Genomic DNA, 21,892 nt, shown 5'->3' on the forward strand with positions numbered 1-21,892 from the left:
GGCAGCAGGTGCCCGGGAGCACGGGCACACATGCTACTTTTGTTGATTTGCTTGTAAAATAGCGTATTTTATCATCTAAAAACGAATGTATGCTCAAAGTAAACGGTGTAACCACTCCACAGTCTAAATTTGTGCCAGGCCCATTCTAGGCACTGGAGATAGAAAAATCCCGGCCTGAGAGTACTTACCATCCACTGGGAAGAGACAGACAGTAGCATAAGGAAACGGTGTGGTGTTAGAGCGAGTGTGGGTTCTTTGGGCACAGGGCAGGTAAAGGGGGTCACCAGTGCAGGTAGAGGGCGTGTGGGACAAGGTGGGTGGGCAAGGTGGGCCTTGCTGAGAAGCCGGTGGTGCTCGGACTTGGCTTGAGCTGAGTGTGGCTCCTGGGTGCCCACTGCAGGGCTCAGGGCGGGGAAGGGCAGATGGACGGAGTATGGCTGTACCCCCTCAGGGGCTGTTAGTCTAAGGCTCTTGCTTCGTGGACTTTCAGGCTGCCAACATGTCCGGGACATTCGGAGGAGCCAACGTGCCAAACCTGTACCCCGGGGCCCCTGGGGGCGGTTACCCTCCCGTCCCCCCGGGGGGTTTCGGGCATTCCCCTTCCGCCCAGCAGCCTGTTCCTCCATATGGAATGTACCCGCCCCCTGGAGGAAACCCACCCTCTGGGATGCCCTCGTATCCACCATACCCAGGGGCCCCTGTGTCAGGCCAGCCCATGCCGCCCCCTGGGCAGCAGCCCCCGGGGTCCTACCCTGGACAGCCGCCCATGACCTACCCTGGGCAGTCGCCAATGCCACCTCCGGGACAGCAGCCGGTGCCAAGCTACCCAGGGTACTCTGGGTCCGGGACCGTCACCCCTGCTGTGCCCCCAGCCCAGGTGAGTGCCAACTTTGTGCTACTCTCTGTCCAGTCCTGGCTCCAAGGGCCCGAGACATGTGGCCCAGTGTCCTCTGCCAGCAGGGCTGGGGACCGTGCAGGGGACGGGGTGGGGGGGACTAGGTCCTCCAGCTCTAACTTGTAGTTCTCAGTGTCACTTTCTCACAGACTCCCCATCCCCTGTTTGTATGCCTGAGGACCTAGGGAGCCGCCCTCTTTGTCGCAGCTTGTTAGATGGTCCCTGTGGGAGTTGGGTCTGAATGCCTCCGGGCACTCTTCATTCCTCTGGTGTTATTTACTGCCTGGGTTTTGTAAGAACTGGTCTCAAGGCCTTTGCCCAATGGCTCTTAGTTTTCAATCCCCCGGATGTGCCCTCCCAGACTAACTTCAGAGGATTCTTAAAACCAGCTCCTTTGGGTAGGGAAGATTGTTGGCAGTTCTTTCAGGGCTGCTCTTGGCTCATTTTGGAGAGCAGTTCATGTTTGCAGAGCCTAGAATTCATTGTCATGGTTACATAGCCAAACCAGCCCAGCACAGGGCTAGTGGTATGTGGTTGACTACTATTTTTAGTCAGAGGGTCCATTCCTCTCCCTCCCTCACACCCACACATCCCCCTACCCCTGCCCTGCTCTGCACCCTCCCTCTCTGCCTTCCCCCTTATCTTGTCTCTCAGCTTATCTCCTTAACTCTGTTAAAACCAGTTTGTACTAGATAATCCACCAGGGGAGAGTTTCGGCAGGAAAAATCAAGTTTGTTTGGAGTGTAGCTGTCATGTCAGGAAGGAGTCCAGCAGGCAAGCAGGTCGTAGAGTCCAGAAAACAGTGCCGGGAAACGAGAGCTAGTCCGAGAGGTAGCTGGGCTGCATGTACCATCGTGAAGGCTGGACACCTGCATCCCAAGGGAACACCTGTTTCTAGTGTGCACAAAGGTGGACTAAGCAGGCCCGTTAGGGAAGCCCTGATGTGTGCTGTGGTGCTGAGGCCTTGAGGAGAGGCCGCACCCCTGTTCCCGAGGCCTCCCCTTCATCAGGAGCCCGGGCCCAGGCCTGGAGGACCCAGGCATAGGGTAGATTTTCAGCATCAGGACTCAGCTCTAGGTGGGCTCCTAGCCACGGGGGCCAGGCAGACGTTTCAGTGCCAGGACAGGTAATGGTCACATTAGGCTAACTCAATGTCGAGTCCCCTGTGCTGTTGATTGCAGGCTTCTTCAGGTACCCCAAGTTGTAGAGGAAAGGTTATTTCCAGAGTCTGGGGCAGGCAGTCTCACATCTGGGGGATATAGCATTCTTACTGTCTGTCTGTCTGTCTGAGCAGTTTGGAAACCGAGGCACCATCACAGATGCTCCTGGGTTTGACCCCCTGCGAGACGCCGAGGTCCTGCGGAAGGCCATGAAGGGCTTCGGTGAGAGACCCCAGGTGGCACAAGTCCTAATCACCCCCCGACTCCCTAGGCAGTTACACAGTGGCTCTGTGGGCTGGGGTCGCTGGGTGGAGGCAGCCTGGCCCCAGTGGTGGAGGAAGAGAAGGTGGATACGGGGGTGCAGTTGGGATGCCCAGGAGAATTGGAAGACCCAGGCCAGGAAAGTCTGTAGCCGCAGAGCATCCCCACGACCCCCAGCCCTGCCCACTCCCGCCTCTCCTTCCTCCAGGGACTGATGAGCAGGCCATCACTGACTGCCTGGGGAGTCGCTCCAACAAGCAGCGGCAGCAGATCCTCCTGTCCTTCAAGACAGCTTATGGGAAGGTGAGTGTTGGCGAGATGGGGGTGGGGGTGGTTGTCCCTCCTGAATTAAGGCATATCCTCTAGCACAGCCCTACTCCTGCTTTTCCTTGGGGCCTAGTGGGCCTAGATCTCCTGGACAAACCATAAGGCACATTAGGGCATTTCCTGCTGGCTCTCAGCTGATGGCATCTTCTAGAAGCAAAGGATGCTCTGAAGGAGAAATCCCAGAGTCCACAGGGTACTGAGGTTTGATGAGAGGCGCCCAGGAATCTGGGTTCCAGCCTGGCTGTGCCATGACTCACCAAGACCATGGGCAAGTTATTTCCCTCTGAAGGAAGAGGCTTTAAGTACTGAACAAATGCAAGGGGGCCGTATTTTGATTTTGGGGGCTTTCGGATCTTTAGAAAGGTAACCACTGGGTACATATAGGCTAGTGTTCTGGCCCGGTGCCTCTCCTACTTTAATGGCCATGAGTCCTCTGGGAATCTGGTTTGAATGCAAGCTCTGATTCTGCAGGTCTGGCTGGGGCCTGAGGTTTGGCTCTTCTGCAGATGCTGCTGGTCCCTGGATCTGGGATATTGTCCCTATTGGTCATCTCCTGTGGATTCTCAAAATAGGTTTTGTTTGTTTGTCTGAATGTCCAATCAGGATTTGATCAAAGATCTGAAATCTGAACTGTCAGGAAACTTTGAGAAGACAGTCTTGGCCCTGATGAAGACACCGGTCCTCTTTGATGCTTATGAGATAAAGGAAGCCATCAAGGTGTGTACGTGGGTGTGTGTGTGTGTGTGTGTGTGTGTGTACCTGTGTGGACATACAGCCCTGGGAAAGGCCTGGACCACGTGGTGTGTCTTCGCTCGCTTATTAGCTATTGTTGTCAGCACGGCTCCTGGACCCTCCCGGTTGGAGTCCAAATGCTGTAGAAAGGGGAACTTCTGGTGGCTCCCCCAAGAGGCAAATGAGGCGTCATTCGTCATCAGGGAGCATCTAAGTCTCTCCACCTTAAAAACACGGTGGGAGCTGGGGTTGCAGAGGGAGCTAGTGATGCAGTGATAAGAGTGGGAGGTGTGGATGGTATCCTCATTCATTAGGACTCTGTTGTTAGCAGATAACAGAAACACACTTGAGGAGCTTAAGCTGAACAGCAGCCTGGCTTGGAGAGGGACAGGGCCGGGCAGACTTTCTCTCTCGTCTCTGCTGCTTCTTGAGTGTCTGCTTCATTCTTCCATCTGCTTCTGTGCCTCTCCTTCCTTGGCACAGCATCCCTGTCGACCCCTCTCCATGTACCTGTCAGAGATCCAGCTACAGAAGAGGCCAGCTGTCCCTTGGTTCAAATTCCAAATGGGGGCAGGTTCTGGTGGTCTTCGTTTGGGTTTAGTATCCCCCTAGTTCAGTCAGTTATGACCAAGCGGAGGGTCCTGCACGTTTTGTACAGTCCTGTGGCTCCCAAGACCCCCAGCAGGTGTCCTGTGGATGGGGAGGGGCCGCACCCACAGGCAGGGGAGTCCTTGTGAACTGAGCAGGTGCCGCAGAAGGAATCTAACATTCCTCAGGGGCCTGATAGGCACAGTGACTCTTCTTGCCCCCACGAAGATGTTACCTGAAACTGGGTTTGCCTTTTCGTGGGTGTCAAGAGACCCAGCCAAGCCAAAGAGCGAGACAAGGAAGGATTTATTAACTTGCAGCAAGTAAGAACATCGGGGATCTTTCCCAAAGCCGTATCTCCCGCAACTGCAAAATTGGGGAAGTTTTAAGCTAAAGGCACATGCATATTCATGAAGGGGCTTGGGTGGTCCACAGAGTCCAAACTTGAAAAGGTCAACATCATCATCCCTTAGGTTCCAGTTGATTTGGTGGTTGAGTGCCCAAGGGGGTTTAAATTCTGCCAACAGCTCAAGAAAGTGCTTCAGGTTAGTCTTTGCCATTGAAACAGAGCTGGAAGTCTTTACATCTGATTTGTTATCTTTCCTGTTGTTCTTTTGTTCCTTTAAGGGTGAGTACTGTGGCCAGGCTTAGATCACAAGATAGCTCAGGCTAAAAATGGTTTCTCTTATGTCAAGAAAGCCATTCCTGGTTCTCTTGCTCCGGGGACACCCTACTCTGTCTGCCGGCAGTATCACTTCCATTTTATGGTCAAGGAACCTGAGGCACAGAGAGGTGAAGTGACATGCCCAAGGTCACACAGCTAGTGACCAGCAGAACCAAGATTCAACCTGACATAGAAACCAGGCTACTGACCCTGTCCTCTGCCTCCTCACTGTCCCTGACTCGGTCATCTCTTCCATCCTCGATGTTGTTGCCTTCTCCTAGGTGTCTCCAGATGCTCCACGGTCCACTCTAGGACTCACGTTTTCCCACATGTCATGCTCTCGCTTTAAACCCATGTTCTCAGTTGCTTCTCATCTCATTCATGGGCTGAACTTGGAATAAAACAGATCCAGGTCCACCTCTCAACCCCACCATTTACTGTGTGGCCTTGGACAGGTTACTACACTTCTCTGATTCTCAGTGTCCTGGCGGGTGGAATGGGGGTGATCCTTCCCATGATCTCTACTTATCACCGAGTTGCTGTTATTACTGGTACTTTCCTGGGACTGCAGAGGGGAGGCTGGCTGCTTCAGGCCCCGGGCAGCAGCAGCAGCACGATGGGCGGGTCTGTGTCTGTGGCCTCTGTCTCTGGGGTTCGTGCCCTGGGGGATCCTGAGTGCCAGGGAGGAGGCTGTAACCAGCCTGTGCTTTGTTGTGCTCTCTGCCTCCCAGGGGGCAGGCACTGATGAAGCCTGCCTGATCGAGATCCTCGCCTCCCGCAGCAATGAGCACATCCGGGAACTGAACAGAGTCTACAAGACAGGTTAGGCTGGCCCCGGGGCCCTCTGCCCCTTGCAGATCCCTGTGCTTTTAGGGCCTTGGCCACACCCTCTCCCAGGGCCTCTCTTCCTTCCTGGCCTCCTTATCTCCCGCCACCCCCGACACACTGGGATTCCCTCCCAGACCCAGCCCTGCCTGCTGTTTACACAGGAGCAGGTGACTGAGGTAAGGGAGGGCTGGGGAAAACCTCCTGGGCGTGTTTGGGGCCAGGTCAGCCTGGAAGTCACAGCCCCTCCTGATCTCCGGTTGTTTGTTCCTGGGGGCCATGTGGGCCACCTGTCTCCTCGTGCCAGCGCCCACTGTTAACTGTGTGCAGTGCGCAGCTTGGTCCACTGGGCTACAGGGTGGCCCTTTCCTGTGTCTCCCTTTTAGAATTCAAAAAGACCCTGGAGGAGGCCATTCGGAACGACACATCAGGGCACTTCCAGCGGCTCCTCATCTCTCTCTCTCAGGTACCTTTCCCAGGGCACAGATTGGGCCCACAGCAGGGAGAGGTGGATCTCTGGGCCATGGGGAGGAGGAACAGGGAGGGAGGGGTGCGACTCCAAGGAGTGACCTTGACCTCACAGCCTGCTTCCTTTCAGGGAAACCGGGATGAAAGCACAAACGTGGACATGACGCTCGTCCAGAGAGACGTGCAGGTGAGTGTGGTGGCCGCTCACCTGGCTTCCTGCGCAGGGGGATGTCTTCCACTTTCTTGTGTCACAAGGGAGGAGTTCGGGGATTGAAAGAGCAACAGATAGGAGTGGATTCCAGATGCTGTGAGTTTCGCAGGGCTCTGCTGCTTATCGACTGTGTGACCTTGAGCAGGTCACCCCACCTCCCTAGGCTTCAGTTTCCCCACCTGTAGGAGGGAACATGTGGGATAATAAATATTACAACAGTTGGTAGATCAGTTATGGATGTGGGATTTCATGTGACTTGGTACTTGTCCTGTGTCTGGTTGCATAGACCATTATGTTTGCGAATGGAGCAGAATTCACACTTGCCTATTAAGTTTTGGAAGATTTGAGCCTAGAAACCAGCTGTCACATTAGTTGTGCAGCCTTAGAATTCTGCCCTTGTCCCCAGCCTGATATGAATTGCGGACAAAAGGGGGAACAGTCTCTGGCTGTTTCCTCTCTTGGTTCAGGAGTCCGAGTGCCTCTCCAGAGGAGTTTGGGTTTCCCACTAATGAATTCAGACCATAGCAGTTCTGGCTGGAGAGAGCCCCGGCTTCCTGGTGGGATGGAGCTGGCCGTGCCTCTCCCCACCTCACTGCTCCTGCCCCCCAGGGCACTGCATTCACCAGGAGCTGCCAGTAGGCTCCTTGTCTCTGTCATATGTCAGAGGACTTCTGTAGTGCCCTCTTGTAAGGGCTGGAAGGAACCACTCTTCTGGTCTGGCCCATTTGCTTTCCAGGTAAGGACATTGAGGCTCAGAGAGGTTGAGCATTGTGTCCAGAGAAACCTGGAGGCAGAGTCTGGGCAAGAGCCCAGACTCCTGGCTCACTCTCTGTGCCCAGATGGTGCCTGCCTCTGCCCTGGTCCCAGACTGCTCACTTAACGTCTCCCTGGCCTGGGACACCCATTCCTATAACTGGACTCAGGGCTGGGTATCCGCAAAGCCCTGGGCCCCAGCTCTTGCCCCAGGGGGGATTTTCCTGTTTCTGTTTTCCTGTCCAGGCCTTTTCCCAGCTGAGGCAGAAGTTGCCTTGGTTGCAGGGTCTCGTGGCTACTGCTCTGCCTTCCTAGTTCTGGACCTGCTCGGCTTCACCTCGACCTGTGGGGTCTCTGAGCCCCTGATGGCCACCTTCTGTCCTCAAGTATCAGTGCTTTTAGGTCCAAGAGCTGCTATCTGAGGCCTGGAAGGCACTTTTGAGCCATCTGGTACAAGGGTTGCAAATTGGCAAATAGATTGGGCTCAAACCTTCAAAAACTTAACAGGAAAGTGCACATTCTCCCCATTTGCAAACATAACAGTGTATGCAATGAAACGGCAGGCAAGCACCTATCACACAAAATCCCACATCCATAACTGCGATCTGTCAATTGTTGCTAATAATTATTGTCTCATGTGTTCCCGCTTATAGATAGGGAAACTGCTTTTAAAGATTGAGAAATTTCACGTAGATATCTGGGTTTCTGGTTCCTCATGAAAAATGGATCAGGCAGCTGTGAGCCTTGTTCCTCTGTCATGTACTCGGCTGAGAAGTAACTGCCTCTCTGCGTGGTCCCCGTGGTCCCCACCACTCTCTGGCCTTACAGCTGGCCTGATTCCTGCATTTAAGTTACCCAGCTGGCCCCTTTGGGCTTTCAGGTTTGTGACCCCGAATCTAATCCAAACTTGGCGTTTTAGAGATGAGGAAACTGAAGTTCAGAGAGGGCCACTGGCCTGCCTGGAGTCCCGTGGCAAGTGGGTAGCAGAGCTAGGACTCAAGCCCATGTTTTCCTCTGTGCTGCTGCTTCCTTGGTTGGGTTAAAGCTGTTCCTTGCCTCTCCTGGGCCCCAGCGGCCTTGGCTCTCCTGGCTTAGTGAGAGGATGTGTGGATGGTGTCTACTTCAGCACAATGAATGGAGCTCAGCTGGGGCCCTGCCCCCCTTTCCCTCCCCTCTGGGCTTGTAGGGCCCAGAGACTCTACCCAGCTCTCCTCGGTGACCTGGGCCTGGAGTCTGGGGTGAGGTCTGCGTTGCATGTCTGTCTGTCCCTCTTCTGTCCAGGAGCTCTATGCAGCTGGAGAGAACCGCCTCGGAACAGATGAGTCCAAGTTCAATGCAGTTCTGTGCTCCCGGAGCCGGGCCCACCTGGTGGCAGGTAAGGCAGTCCCGGCTTCCCTGCAGCCAGGTAATGAGGTCAGATGAGGTATGGCAGGAAACAGCTTGCAGGAACACTTAGCAGTTCCGCTCTGCATGGGCCTTTCACTTCCTTGAAAGAGCCCCCTGGTGGAGATATAAAAGATAGTTATCAGTGGGTTTCCTGAGTCTGCAAGCATCTGGTTCTGGAGGAAAGCAAGGGAGGAGGTTAGAGAAATGGGAGCCTCCTGTTGGCTGGTATCTTTACCTGCTAGAATGTGGAATATTAGAGTTGAGAGAGCCTTCAAGAGCACCTGACCCAGTGGTTTCCAAAGTGTGGCATAAAAAAATAAACATCACAATTAATAATACTAAGTAACACTTATTTACTCATTCCTTCAACAAATATAAACTGAGCTCCTGCCACGTGCCAGGTCATGGAGTAGGTGTAGGGAACGGCACTGCAGCATCTCTGTTCTCAGGGGGTTCACCTTGTTTGGGGAGCCCGGCAGTAAACAAAAATCAAATACAATCTGTACCAGTTGGTAAATCTTTAGAGAAGAATTATAAAGTTGGAAACTGGGATAGGAAGTGATAAAGGTGTCGGAGGGTGCTGGGGGCATTCCTCACTGAGGTAATGACATTTGAGTTAAAAACATGAAGGAGTTACAGGTGCAAAGGCCCTGAGCATGGGGTTCCCAGCGCAACCGAGAAACAGTGAAGGGGGCTGGTGAGGTGCAGCAGGTGGAGTGAGTGAGCATAGGAGGAGGTGAGGTCAGAGACAGTAGGAAGCCCTGATGACAACTGCATGGACTTAGGTGTTTACCCTGAATAAAACGGGGGGCCATTGGAGGGCTCTGAGTGAAGGAGAGACGTGATTTGACTTAGGTTCTGTGAGTGTCCTGGCTGTTGTGTTGAGAAGAGAGAAGGGATCAATGGCAGAGCAGGAAACCAGTTAGGAGGCTGCCGCAGTAAATCCAGGGGAGAAGTGACGGTGGCCGGGACCAGCTGGCAGGGGCAGGTGGCAAGAAGTGCTCGGATTCTGGCCCTGTTTGCCAGTGAACTGGACGTGGAGTGTGAGAGAGAGAAAGGAGTCAGGGATGACACAGGGTTTGTTCCCGCTGAGTCAGTGGAAGAGGGGAGGGGCCCTCGACCGAGACTGGGAAGCTGTGCATGGAGTAGGCTTTAGGAGGGAAGGAAGTCAGGAGCCTTGAGCCGCAGATACCATGTAGGCATTGGGTTTGCAAGGCCAGAGGTCAGGAGAGGCCTGGGCTAGAGATGGCAGTTTGGGAACTATGAGTAGGACGAAGGAGTTTGAGGCTCTGGGACTGCAAGAGGTCCCTTCCGAGGGAGACGGGAGGGAGACCAGCAGTCTGAGGACAGGGCCCTGGCCATTGCAGGAGACTTAGAAGGGGCACCCAAGGAAAGGGGCATCCTGGAGACCAGCAGTGTCAGCGGTGAATATGAGAGGGCAGGTGAGGACAGAGAACGATGACCACACTTAGCAACGTGGGTGGGTGAAATCACCAGCACCCACTCGGTGCATGCACTGAGTCTTTAATACACGCAAATAGGGGCCATTCTCCTGTTCTACAGATGAGGACGCTGGCAAAGGGCAGTTGGGGAAGTCAGCTACCTAGGTGGTAACATGGCAGAGCTGGGGTTTGAACTCAGGCCGCCTGCCTCCAGAGCACGCTTTTTAACCTCTGCCCTATTCTGTACTGGAGCATGAGCGAGCATACGCTCATCTTTTTTTTTTTTTTTTTTCGCTCATCTTAATCGTTGCTTATTTTAATGAGTATGGAATATATCTGTAGCACATCAAACCCCCGATTCCACAGATGTTATTAGTCAGGGGAAAAGAGGAGCTGATCGGAAGAAAATAGTAAGTAATGAAGTTGGATACAGATGTAGCGGAAATCATGATACTGATATGCAAATGACAGCAGTTTGGAGAACACAGATAGAAACTGAGACCCTGGCTGGGGAAGAGGAGGGTTATATCCTGGGGCAGAGCTCAAGTTAGGACCCAGGTCTCCATGGCACCACCTGCCTCTCTTGGAACCCACAGCCCACTTCCTGTGGGTGCTCGGCCCATCCCAGGGTAAGCTGGGGCGCTGGATGGGCGTCTGCTCACAGTCAGACTGGGAAAGGTTGGCGCATAGAATGACGGAGGAGGGCTGGGACTGGAGGTGCAGGATCTGGGACGAGAATATCGGTGTCAGGGCTCCTGGACCGGGGATCGAGGTGTGATGGGTGAGCAGTGGCGAGGGCAGTGCTGGTAAGGGGACGGTGTGAGCAGGCCTGGGGGGCGGGGGGAGTGCACTCTCCCTGGGGCAAAGAACTGGCCCACTTGAGAGCTGGGCAGGTGTGGTCACTGGGGCCGTCCAGGGCGCCGGGAGCAGAGTGGGAGAGGTGGGCTCTGGGAAGGGGCAGAGAGGCCTCCTCACCACGTGTCCTGGACAAGTCAGGTCGGGCTGCCGTAATAAAATACCACAGACTGGGCGGCTTAAACAACAGAAATCTATTTTCTCATAGTTCTGGAGGCTGGAAGTCCAAGATGAAGGTGCTGGCAGTGATGGTTTCTCCTGAGGCCGCTCCTCTTGGCTTGCAGATGACCCCCTCCTTGCTGTGTCCGCGTGTGATCTTTCCTCTGTGTTTGCAGCCCTGGTGTTTCCTTGTGTGTCTAAATCTCCTTTTCTTATGAAGATACCAATCAGATTGGATTTGGACCCACGCTAAGGGCCTCATTTTAACTTCACTACCTCTTTAAAGACTATCGCCAAGTACAGTTAAATTCTGAAGTCCTAGGAGCTAGGACTTCAACAAAGGAATTTGGGGGGGCACAGAATTCAGTCCATAACATGTCCCTCTGTCTTGCCACTAGTTTTCAACGAGTATCAGCGAATGACAGGCCGTGACATTGAGAAGAGCATCTGCCGGGAGATGTCTGGGGACCTGGAGCAGGGCATGCTGGCCGTGGGTAGGTATCTTGGCCTGCCCGCTGGGGGGCTGGCGTGTGTTGTGAGTTTTCAGGGTGCTCACCCACCCTCCAGTTGAGGAAGATCATAGTGAAAAGGTCCAAGATTGCTAAATCCAGTTGCCTACGTGGTGGGAAATCAGGCTGCTTCCAGGATCGCCACATAGTTGTACCCCCAGCAGTCCTGGAGGTGTCTTGTTTATATTTCAAGCCCAGCCCTGGGGGAGGGAGCTGCAGTGCCGGCGCTAGCGGGAGCGTGACCAACTGTTCTCCCGGAGGAAGATGACGCATATCCTGCCAAGTTTCCTCTAAAAATACATCCCTGCAGGCAGTTGTCAGATGTTTGTGATGGAAACACGTGGAAAGATTTTTTTACTTGCAGCAGCAAAACAGGCCGTGGCCAAGGAAAGCTGGCGTAGCTCCCAGGACACTGGTGCACTCCTGCAGTGCCTGTGTCATGTCCTCCAGAGCAGGGCCTGATGGGCTCCAGGTCCATCCTCCCCCCTTCCCCCAACCCTGAGGGGTTGACCCCTCTTTATACCCACTTGGGAACGTCATGGTTTGCCCATCTTCTGTTTTGCTTTTCTTGGAGCTTTCTGGATGGGACAGATTTCCCTGTGTACCCCATGGTAGGCATCGTGGCCTGAGAACCCTAGTTAGACGTCCGTTCCGCTCGGCCGTCCTTTTCCATGAGGGTCACGGCATCTCCAGTCTGTCCCCTCCTGCCTGAGCAGCAACATGGTTCCTCACACCATTCGCGCTCCTTCCCTACACAGCTTCCTGCATCACATTGGTCGTCAGGAAACGGGTTGGGTTGGTGTCCAGGCTCTGCATGTTTCTGTTCCAAAGGGCTGGAGCCAGGATTGTGGGATAATTGAGCCTGGAGGAGATGAGGGGAGAGGAAGATGGGTGCAGTGGTGTGTTTGATTGGCATCCGGCCTCCTAAGAGGGTGCTGTGTGCGTCATGCCCCTCTGGACTGAGTTTTCTGCAGATCGAGTTACGCCGTGTTTCTCTCTTCTAGTGAAATGTCTTAAGAATACCCCAGCCTTCTTTGCTGAAAGGCTCAACAAGGCCATGAGGGTAAGTAACCCCCAGGTGCAGGGTCTGGGTGGGGGGTGTCTCAGCGCACTCATGACTGGGACCTCGCTCAGGGGAGGAGGCATGAGGAGGGCCACCCTTCAGCCAAGAGGACAGAGGGCCCAGGGGCGGGGAGGGCACCAGGGCCCAGGGAAGGTGGGGAAGTGGACGGTGAGGAGGCCCGTTGCTCATGCCCCTGGGCCAACTCTCTTTAGGGAGCAGGAACCAAGGACCGGACCCTGATCCGCATCATGGTGTCTCGCAGCGAGATCGACCTCCTGGACATCAGAGCAGAGTATAAGCGGTTGTACGGCAAGTCCCTGTACCACGACATCACGGTACGGGCCTCTGGGGGCTGTCTGGGCTGCCTCTTGGCGTCCTGCTCACCCACGGACCTCCCTGGCCACTCCCACCGTCCCCTTTACTCCCCCTCCTCAGAGCTCCCGCGGGCTCGGCTTCAGCCAAGCATGGGCATCTTGTCTGTGGTCCTCGTGCTTGCCCTCTTCAGTTTTCACTTGGTCATCTGGTTGTACAACAGCAGGTTGTCAGCTCCTGGTGGCAGGGTGGCTCTTGACCCTGCTGTCGCCCCTCTCTGTGTCCCAGCATCCAGCACATCTGCTGTTCAGTAAACGGTTGTGGGGGGAGGGTCCAAAATCGGCATCAGAGAACACAGGACCTCCCCCACCTGGTGCCTGGCCTTCAGAGTCCAGCCACCCTGTGGGTCTGTGATCCGTCAGTGAGAAATCAAGCCCCGAGCCCCCTGGAGGGTGGGCGGCTCTGGCTCCCTGATGAGTCCCCTCCCTCAGCTCTGTGGTGGAGGCAGCACAGAAAGGCAGTTCAGAGGGAGGGCTCGGGGGTCACACTGCTTGGGGTCCAGCTCTGGCTTTTCTACTTGCTCACTGTGTGATCTCGAGCAGCTTGCTTAAACCTCCCTGAACCCCAGTTCCATCATCGTTAAGAGGAGGATAATAATAGTACCCCCCGCCCAGGACTGTTGTGTCTTGAAGGAGGTGGTCCACATGAAGCATGTTGTGTGACACGTGTACGTGTCTGATAGGCACTGGCTCCTGTTTTATCACTGTGCCAGAGCCAGTCTGACAAAATTGATTCCTGTCGTGGCAGGGGTTGGGGGGGTCTGACACTTAAATTTCTGAACTCACATGAACCTTGATATTGAAGTCACCACGCCCAGGTCATGATTTCAGACTCATTAACGTTTGATGTTGGGCATGTCACTGAGAGAAGCTTCTCCCTCTTTTCTTAGATATAAAAGCAATGCTGTTGATAGCAGAGAATTAGTAATTATTCACAAAGTATCTTGTGTGTGCCAATAGGTTGTGGGCATCTGAAAGAAGCCACAGGCCTTGCCCTCAAGGAAGGAAACGATGGCAGGAAATGATGAGAAATTAGCTAAGTGTGGCCTTACTTCTAATGTAAGTGCAGTGGACTCAGATGGAGGAGAGATCAGTGTGAACTGGGATGCCCAAATAATAATAGTCCCCTTCACTGGATGGTTGTATCATAGTAGATTATACTTCCTGTACAGGATACAATAGTGCATTATGGTATAATCCCAACTTAGTGCAACAAAAATGCACTGGGCCAAGGCCACCAGTAGTTAGCCCTGGGTAGGGGGGTTTTTGGCTGTTTAAAATTTTTTTGTATTTGTTTTTCAAATTCTGACTTTGATCATTGGGGTGAGTACAGCTTTCTGTTTTTTAATGGGAGGGCTCAGGAGGCTGAACTGCGTTGTCAAAGGTCTGTGCCACCTTCAAGGCCAGCGTGTGAGCCTCTCACCTGCTCTGGCACCAGCACGGTGGGGAATTTCCTAGGATGGGGCTGCCTCTCTGTAAGGGCACCTGGGGCAGAAGAAAATCAGGAGCCAGAAAGCTAGAATTGGCCGAGCCTCACTTAACTGATGTCTTACTTGTTTCTGTGACCAGGGAGACACTTCTGGGGACTACCGGAAGATTCTGCTGAAGATCTGTGGTGGCAACGACTGAGCGGTGACTGGTGGGTCACTTCTGTCCACCTGCTGGCAACAGCAATGCCAGGAAAAGGCCAAAAGAATGTTTGTCTGTTTCTAACAAATCCACAAAAAACCCCTTGGTGTCCCAGCGTGGACCATCCATAGAACCTTGGCCCCGTCCCCCGCCTGCCCTCCTGATCTGTGTCTTGTGCTCGTGCTGAGGGACCTGGGTTGGTCGTGAACTCTCTCAGGATACCTCCTCCCCACCCCCACTCCTCACAGCCTCTTGCAGCTAAAGTAGACGTTTTGTTTCCTGACTCATGCAGTCATTCCCCTTTGCTTGTGACTGAAACTCCTGGCTTCGTTTTAGTCATATAATGTTGTATGTTTATTTGGAGGTGTTTTTTTTAATATATAGTCGTTGCAGACAGATGCGCACACGTCTTTGCTGCATACACAGTTTGGGTGAGACAGGTGGGGACTGGGGGCGCCATGTCCTCACTGAGGAGTAAAAGGGAAAACCTTTAAGGGTACTCTTTGCATCTGGTGAGAATGTGTCATGAGCTTTGTTATTGCCAAACTCACTGCTTTTTAGAAAAAAGCCAGAAAGTCATCTGTTCCACGCAAAACCACGAGAACAAAGCCAGCTGCCTGCCAGTGACAGAGTTACTTGTAATTGAGAATGTGCCTTAAACCTGAATGTCGATGGCCAAAAGCTGTTTCCAAATTAAAGTCAGCCAGCTCTGGAACGTTCTGGAAGCGTTTACCTGGTGCCAGCTTGTTTTCCTGTGCTTCATGATTCTTCCCTGTAGCTCAGGGGTCCAGCCTTACTAGCCGGTGGAAATTTTTATGACTTTAAATAGAAACTTGTGCTTAGGAAACCCTGAGCATAAGTAATTTGCAGGGACTGGGTTGTAAGGACATGAGAAATGGAAGTTCCTGAAATTCGTGCTCAGGGCCCAGACGCTGAAAAGGCATCATATGCGGGCACGGTGAGGTCCACTAGGGCGAGTAGGAGGAGCGTGGTCCTTCCCCCCAGGTCCGGAAGGAGGGGCACAGGAAGGAGGGGGTGTGCATGACTCCTGGGGGAGGCCTTACAGAGGAGGATCAGAGAGGCGTGAGACCAGCTCCTCCCCTCAGGGACCCTTCAGTCTGAAAGGGGGCTCCTGGCTGTGGTCCCCGGCAGGCCCTTTGCCCCTTGGTTGGTGGTGTTAGGAGAAGGCAAGTCCAGAAGGGACAGAGTTTCTAGAAGTCGTCGTCACTTCTAGAAGCCCAAAGCTTGTTTTCTGGTCAGGGATCTTCACTCCCTTTCTGGTTTCTTATGTTGAAAGTTTAGAAAGGAGAGAATCAGAGATTATGGGGGGGGGCCCAAGCTTGCTGGGCCCTAGCAGGGGCCCCAGGGAGTGGCTTGTCCACAGAGTAGACATCTGCTTGGGGACACCACCCTGACTCCTCCCTGCCTTGTGGACATAGAAGAGGGGATGGCCCAAGGGGCGTGGAGCAGCTGTGAGCTGGACACTAGCCTGGTCTACCTAGACCTGCCTTGCCCAGCCAGAAGGGCTGATGTGGGCCCTGGAATGGACGGCAGGCCCTGCTTGTCACGTCAGCTCTGCTTCAGTTTCCATGCCTGGAGCCTCTTGACCAAGACCCAGCATGCTTGGCTGCTCTTCCCCAAGGGCAGGCCCCTTGCCCTTGGGTGCCAGGTGGGACCTGCCTGGTGGCATGAACTGTGTAGCACTGCACAACTTGCCGTGAGTCCAGGCTGACTTTGGTGGCCTCCTGCACTGTGCCAGGGCCTAGCTTCAACCTCCCATAACGTGACTGTAAATGTTCTGTGACATTACTTTGTCCCATTGTCTGCACCGGAGGTTCCAACCTGGTGCCCAGCAGGCAGTATTTAACCTGTACATGCATTCACTTTGGTCCCCAAAAAGTCCTTTTAGACATTAGAATTTGTTGCCAGCATTTAAGCATTGAGCGATTTCATATTTTTAAAAATCTGGAATAATGGATTCTCTTGAAAAACCAAAAATTCTAGTAACACTTGCCCAGAATTCCTGCACACCAGTTGCTGCTGGAGCCAACTCGCAGGTGCCCTGTTTAGGTATGTACTCTCCATTTTGCCACAGGCCCCACTACTCCCTATTGTTATACCATGTGTATGTTACCTGTTGGGCCCCTACACGTCTTTGAGTTTGAGACCCTTGGCCTACACACTTGGGAGCCACCTGTGTTCATCCTGGTCCTTATTTTCTACCTTTCTGTCCCTCTGACTTCCCTCTTGGTCATGCCCATGGGACCCAACTCATAGTAAGGATGGGCTGGAGGACTATGTGAATGCCTCACAGATCTCTCCAGAGACAAAGAAAGGCACCTACCGCCTTCTAAGATCAGTAAAAGGTTGTTAACACTGACAGTGATGCTCAGGATAAAAAAAGATGAGGGAGACATTGACCTTACAGGTCATTTTTCTGGGAGGAAACTACACTGGGTCTTTTCCTGCTTCCTGGAGGTGTTAGTCAAGGCCAGTCCATGCCGCACATCTAATGTCACTTCCAGAATAGCAACCAGAGGATGAGGCATCAGGTGAATTCAGCCCTGAGTCCGTTTTCAACAGCTGTGGGGACATTGGAATGAACACTGTGTGTTAGGGACAGGGCCAGGACTAGGGTGAGGCAATGAGTCACTTGCCTCAGGTGCAAAATTTAAGAAAGGAACCTTGGAGTGCTCACTTTGTAGACGGGGAAACGGTCCTGAAGTGGTGGTTCTCAAACCCTAGTGTGCATCGGGATCTTCTGAGGAGCTTGTTAAAGGTGCAGGTCCCTGGGCCCCACCCTCACAGATTCTGAGCAGCCATGGGGGCCAAGAAACTGCATCTGTAACCTGCTTGCCTTATGTTCTGATGCTGATCTAAATACTCCTGCACTGAGACAGAGAACTTCTGAAATTAGAAATGTTCACACAGAGGGCAGGTGAGCAGGTGGCAGAGTGTTTCAGTCAGGTGGTGGGAGGTGGGACTGGTCCACTCCTAGCTTTGGCAAGAGGGATCTGAAAGATGAGTCTTTGCAGATGCCCATGGTCAAAGCAACAACTGGATGGCCATGCCATGTCCATCCTTGTGCTTTGGCAGGGAGTTATAGTCCTAGCCTAGGACTTGGCCCCTTATTTCTGCCCTCAGCTCCTTCCTACCCTGGCTGATATGGAGTGGAGTCAGACATGAAAACAGAAATCAAGCTAATCATTTCCCCAGGCAGATACTAGACTAGCTTAAATTTTTTACCCCATCAAACCTGAAAGCTTCTCTGCTCGTGTTCCTGTAAGGACAGGGACATCATTACTCAGTCCTCCAACTGGCCCTATACAGGGTTCCCTCTCAGCAAAGGGTTTGGTCAGTCAGGGCCTCAACTCTATAAGGGGCTCTTACCCTCAACCCCCACTCCTTGGAAAGCTTGCTTTGGCCTAATACTGGTGTCCACTCTGAACCTGGTTCCTTCCCAGTAATAAGAGGTGAAGGAGCCCTGAAGCAGAAAGAGCACTGGTCCAGGAGTCAGGCATCCCTATTCTGGTCTCAGCTCAGCTACTGGTTTGCTGTGTGACCCTGGATAAGCCACTTCCCCTCTTTGGGCCTAAAATGAAGGGGGAAGACTAGATCAGAGCTTCTTAAACTTCATTGTAGTCAGCAAAAATGGTAGAGTAGGGAACTCCAAAAGCCTGTTCCTCCGTGAAAGCGACAAATAAGATGGCAAAAACTGTCAGAATCAACTCTATGAGAGCTCTGAAAATGAAAGTTTGCAACCAAACAAAAGCTTAAAAAAAAAAAAGCTGAGTCTTGGTAAGAGGATCTTGCTTCATTTTCACTTAACTCCAGCCTTATCCTCCTCACCCCAGCTTGGCATCAGCCTCAAAAACAATATCCACAGTCTGTTATAGGTTCTTAGCAATGAATGGAGCAGAATGGACCTTGTTCTCAAGAATTATGGTTGGTTGTTTTGATCTTTCTTGTTGCTCCCTGAAAGACTGGCTCAAATGACTTGCTCTTATTTTACCTAATTTGGAACTCTCCCAAGGAGGAGGTGGTAACCCTCAGGGACATTGGAAGGCAAATTCATTAGCACTGATGCCTGGAGAGAGGGATAACAGTTGGGGCAAACAGGAGACAAATTGAAAAGTTTGGGGAGCAAAGGCTGATGATGTGATGCTTTGGGGAATAATGGTTTTGGAGTGCTCCCATTAATTCCTGGGAATCTAGAAGGCCACACACATGCCCAGGGCTGGGCACATGCTTAGAAAAGACTTGAGAGGGCTTCCCTGGTGGCGCAGTGGTTAAGAATCCGCCTGCCAACGCGGGAGACATGGGTTCGAGCCCTGGTCTGGGAAGATCCCACATGCCGCGGAGCAACTAAGCCCGTGCGCCACAACTACTGAGCCTGCGCTCTAGAGCCCGCGAGCCACAACTACTGAAGCCTGCGCGCCTAGAGCCCGTGCTCCGCAACAAGAGAGACCACTGCAATGAGAAGCCCGTGCACTGCAACAAAGAGTAGCCCCCGCTCAACGCAACTAGAGAAAGCCCGCACGCAGCAACGAAGACCCAACGCAGCCAAAAATAAATAAATAAATAAATTTATTAAAAAAAAAAAAAAAAAAGACTTGAGAGGACCGTAAGCTCTCACCTCTGGCTGACCTTCAGGCTGTACACATTCAGGAAGTGAAGCAGGCAGAGTCATAGACTGCTTGGCAGAGTATCAAAAGATTTGTCCCAACACACACAGACACATTTGTAAAGACTGGGAAATTTGGGGTTTTGTGGTTGTTCCAGGAGTTTAAGGAGTTGTGTTGAATCACTAGTGACCACTGAGTTAACTGAACAGAGACTTCAATGACCACACCAAATACAAACTTTAAAAAACTAGTTCAGAAAGTCACTAAACAAACTACAACAAATTCAACAAGCAACAATAACAAACTCTGGGGAGGGGGAAGAATCTGATTTCCAGAGTTTTTACATAATGTTCAAAATGCCCAGTTTTCAACAAAAATTATTGAGGCATGCCAAGAAACAAGAAAGTATGACCCATACTCAGGAAAACAAGAAATCTGTTCATAGAAATTGAGGAAAACCGAGATATTGGACTTACCAAGAAAAGACTTTAAATCAACTGCCTTTAAAAAGCTCAAAGAGCTAAAGGAAACCATGTGTAAAGAACCAAAGGAAACTAAGAGAATGATGTCTCACCAAATAGAGAATGTCAATAAAAGGAAGTTATAAAAAGGAACCAAATAGAAATTCTGTAGTTGAAAAGTACAATTATAAATTTTTAAATATCACTTAGAGGGGCTCAAGAGGAGATTTGAGAAGGTAGAAGAAAGAGTTGGCAAACTTCAAGATAGGTCAATTGAGATTTCCCAATCTGAGGAGTAAAAAGAAAAAAAAATGAAGAAAAATTAACAGAGCCTAAGACCTGTGGGACATCATCATGAAGTATACTAACGTACACATAATGGGGGTCATAGAAGAGAAGAGAGAAAGCAGAAATACTTGAAGAAACAGTGGCTGAAAGCTTAGAAATTTGATGAAAGACATTAATCCACACATCTCAGGAGCTCAGTGAGCCATAAGTAGTATTTTTAAGAAGATCCACTTTGAGACACATTATAACCAAATTGTTGAAAAACAAGGAATCCTGAAGTCAGCAATAGAGAACTGACTTGTCACATACAAGGGATCTTCAATAAGATTAACATCTGATTTCTTGTCAGAAACCATAAAGGCTAGAAGGCAGTAGGATGACATATTCAGTGTGCTGCAAAAAGAAATGTTAACAGGAATCCTATATCTGGCAAAACAGTCTTCAAAAGTGAAGTTAACACATTCCTGGGTGAACAAAAATTGAGACAGGTTCTTGCTAGTAGACCTTTCATATGAGAAATGCTAAAGAAAGTCCTTCAAACTGAAATGAAAGGATACTGGACAGTAATTCAAATCCACCTGAAGAAATGAAATGTTGGTAAAGATAAACATAGGTAAATATAAACATCAGTATTAATATATATTTTTTGGTTTGTAGCACTTCTTTTTTTCCTATATGATTTAAAAGATAATTGCACCAAACAAGGATTAAAACACTATGTTGATGGGCACAAAATGTATAAGGACGTGATTTGTGACAATAAGAACATTAAAGGCAGGTGATGGAGCTATATAGGACGTATATAGAGAGACAAAGCTTTTGTATACTATTGAAACTTGGTATTAATTCAAACTGGACTTATAAATTAAGATGTAAATGTAATCCCAGAAAATAACAAAAATAGTAAAAGAAAGGAGAAGGAATCAAGTGGTACACTTGAAACCATCTGACATAAAATGTGGCAATAATGGAGGAATTAAGGAGCCAAAAAATTATGACATAGAAAACAAATAACAAAATGGTACACATCTTTATTTATTAGTAATTACTTTAAATATAAATGGAGTAAATGCTCCAATTAAGAGGCAGAGATTGGCAAAGGACATTATATCCTAATAAAATGGTTAACCCATTAAGATATAACCATTATAAACATATATGCATCTAACAATAGATCCCCAGAAAGTTTGAAACAGACTGACAATTGAAGGGAGAAATTGTCCAACAATAGTAGTTGGAGACTTCAACACTTCACTTTCCCTATTGGATAGAACAATTAGACAAAAGATAAACAAGGAAACAGAAAACTTGAACAGCACTATAAATCAGCTAGACCTAACAGACATATATAGAACTGTCCACCCAACAAGAGAATATGCATTCTTCTTAAGTGCACATGGAAAATCCTCCAGATAAACCACAAAAGAATCTAAATAAATTTTAGAAGATTCAAACCATACAGAGTATCTTCTATGACCACAATGGAATGAAATTTAAAATAAATATTAGGAGGAAATCTGGAAATTTTACAAGTAGGTGAAAACTAAACATACTTTTAAAACAATGAGTTAAAGAAATGAGAAATTAAGAAATACTTTGAGATTAATTAAAATGAAAGCCCAAAACTTATGGGATGCAGTGAAAGCATTGCTCAGAGGGAAATCTATAGCTGTAAATGCCTACATTAAAAAAGAAAAAAAAATCTCAAATCAGTAGGCTAACCTCCCACTTTAAGGAATTAGAAAAAGAAGAGTAAACTAAACCCAAAGCAACCAGAAAGAAGGAAATAATAAAGATTAGAGTGCAGATAAGTAAAATAGAGACTAGAAAAACAATAGAATCAGTGAAACAAAAAGCCTTCTTCAAAAAGATCAACAAAATTAAACCTTTAGACTGACAGAGAAAGAAGGAGAGAGGAGACTCAATTACTAAAATCAGAAATGAAAGTGAGGACATTACTAACAGCTTCATAGAAGTAAAAGGATTATAAGAAAATACTGTTAACAACTGTATGCCAACATATTAGATAACCTAGATGAAATGGGGAAATTCCTAGAAACACACAAAGTCTGAAATTTGACTCAAGAAGAAATAGAAAGTCTGAATAGACCTATAAGAAGAGATCAGTAATCAAAAACTCCCAACAAGGAAAAATCCAGAACCAGGAGCCTTCACTGGTGAATTCTATCAAACATTTAAAGAAAAAGTAACAACAATCCT

The 21,892-nt window shown here is 50.3% G+C and overlaps 1 protein-coding gene across 3 annotated transcripts in view; it reads left to right on the forward strand.

Moving 5' to 3' along the window:
- ANXA11 (annexin A11) overlaps positions 1 to 15,028 on the forward strand; it is a 40,126-nt gene extending 25,098 nt beyond the window's left edge. For all 3 annotated transcript variants that reach the window (XM_082408769.1, XM_082408770.1, XM_082408771.1), the window contains 12 exons: positions 491 to 877; positions 2,190 to 2,277; positions 2,525 to 2,619; positions 3,247 to 3,360; positions 5,359 to 5,449; positions 5,839 to 5,918; positions 6,051 to 6,107; positions 8,166 to 8,259; positions 11,125 to 11,220; positions 12,240 to 12,298; positions 12,511 to 12,633; positions 14,239 to 15,028. In XM_082408769.1, coding sequence (XP_082264895.1) covers positions 491 to 877; positions 2,190 to 2,277; positions 2,525 to 2,619; positions 3,247 to 3,360; positions 5,359 to 5,449; positions 5,839 to 5,918; positions 6,051 to 6,107; positions 8,166 to 8,259; positions 11,125 to 11,220; positions 12,240 to 12,298; positions 12,511 to 12,633; positions 14,239 to 14,298 — 1,344 coding nt within the window. In that variant the 3' untranslated portion in view covers positions 14,299 to 15,028. The remainder of the gene's footprint in view (positions 1 to 490; positions 878 to 2,189; positions 2,278 to 2,524; positions 2,620 to 3,246; positions 3,361 to 5,358; positions 5,450 to 5,838; positions 5,919 to 6,050; positions 6,108 to 8,165; positions 8,260 to 11,124; positions 11,221 to 12,239; positions 12,299 to 12,510; positions 12,634 to 14,238) is intronic.
- Positions 15,029 to 21,892: the final 6,864 nt, after the last annotated feature.

The sequence above is a fragment of the Balaenoptera borealis genome, assembly GCF_965194805.1.
Source record: "Balaenoptera borealis genome assembly, chromosome: 10".
NCBI classification, from domain to species: Eukaryota; Metazoa; Chordata; class Mammalia; order Artiodactyla; family Balaenopteridae; genus Balaenoptera; species Balaenoptera borealis.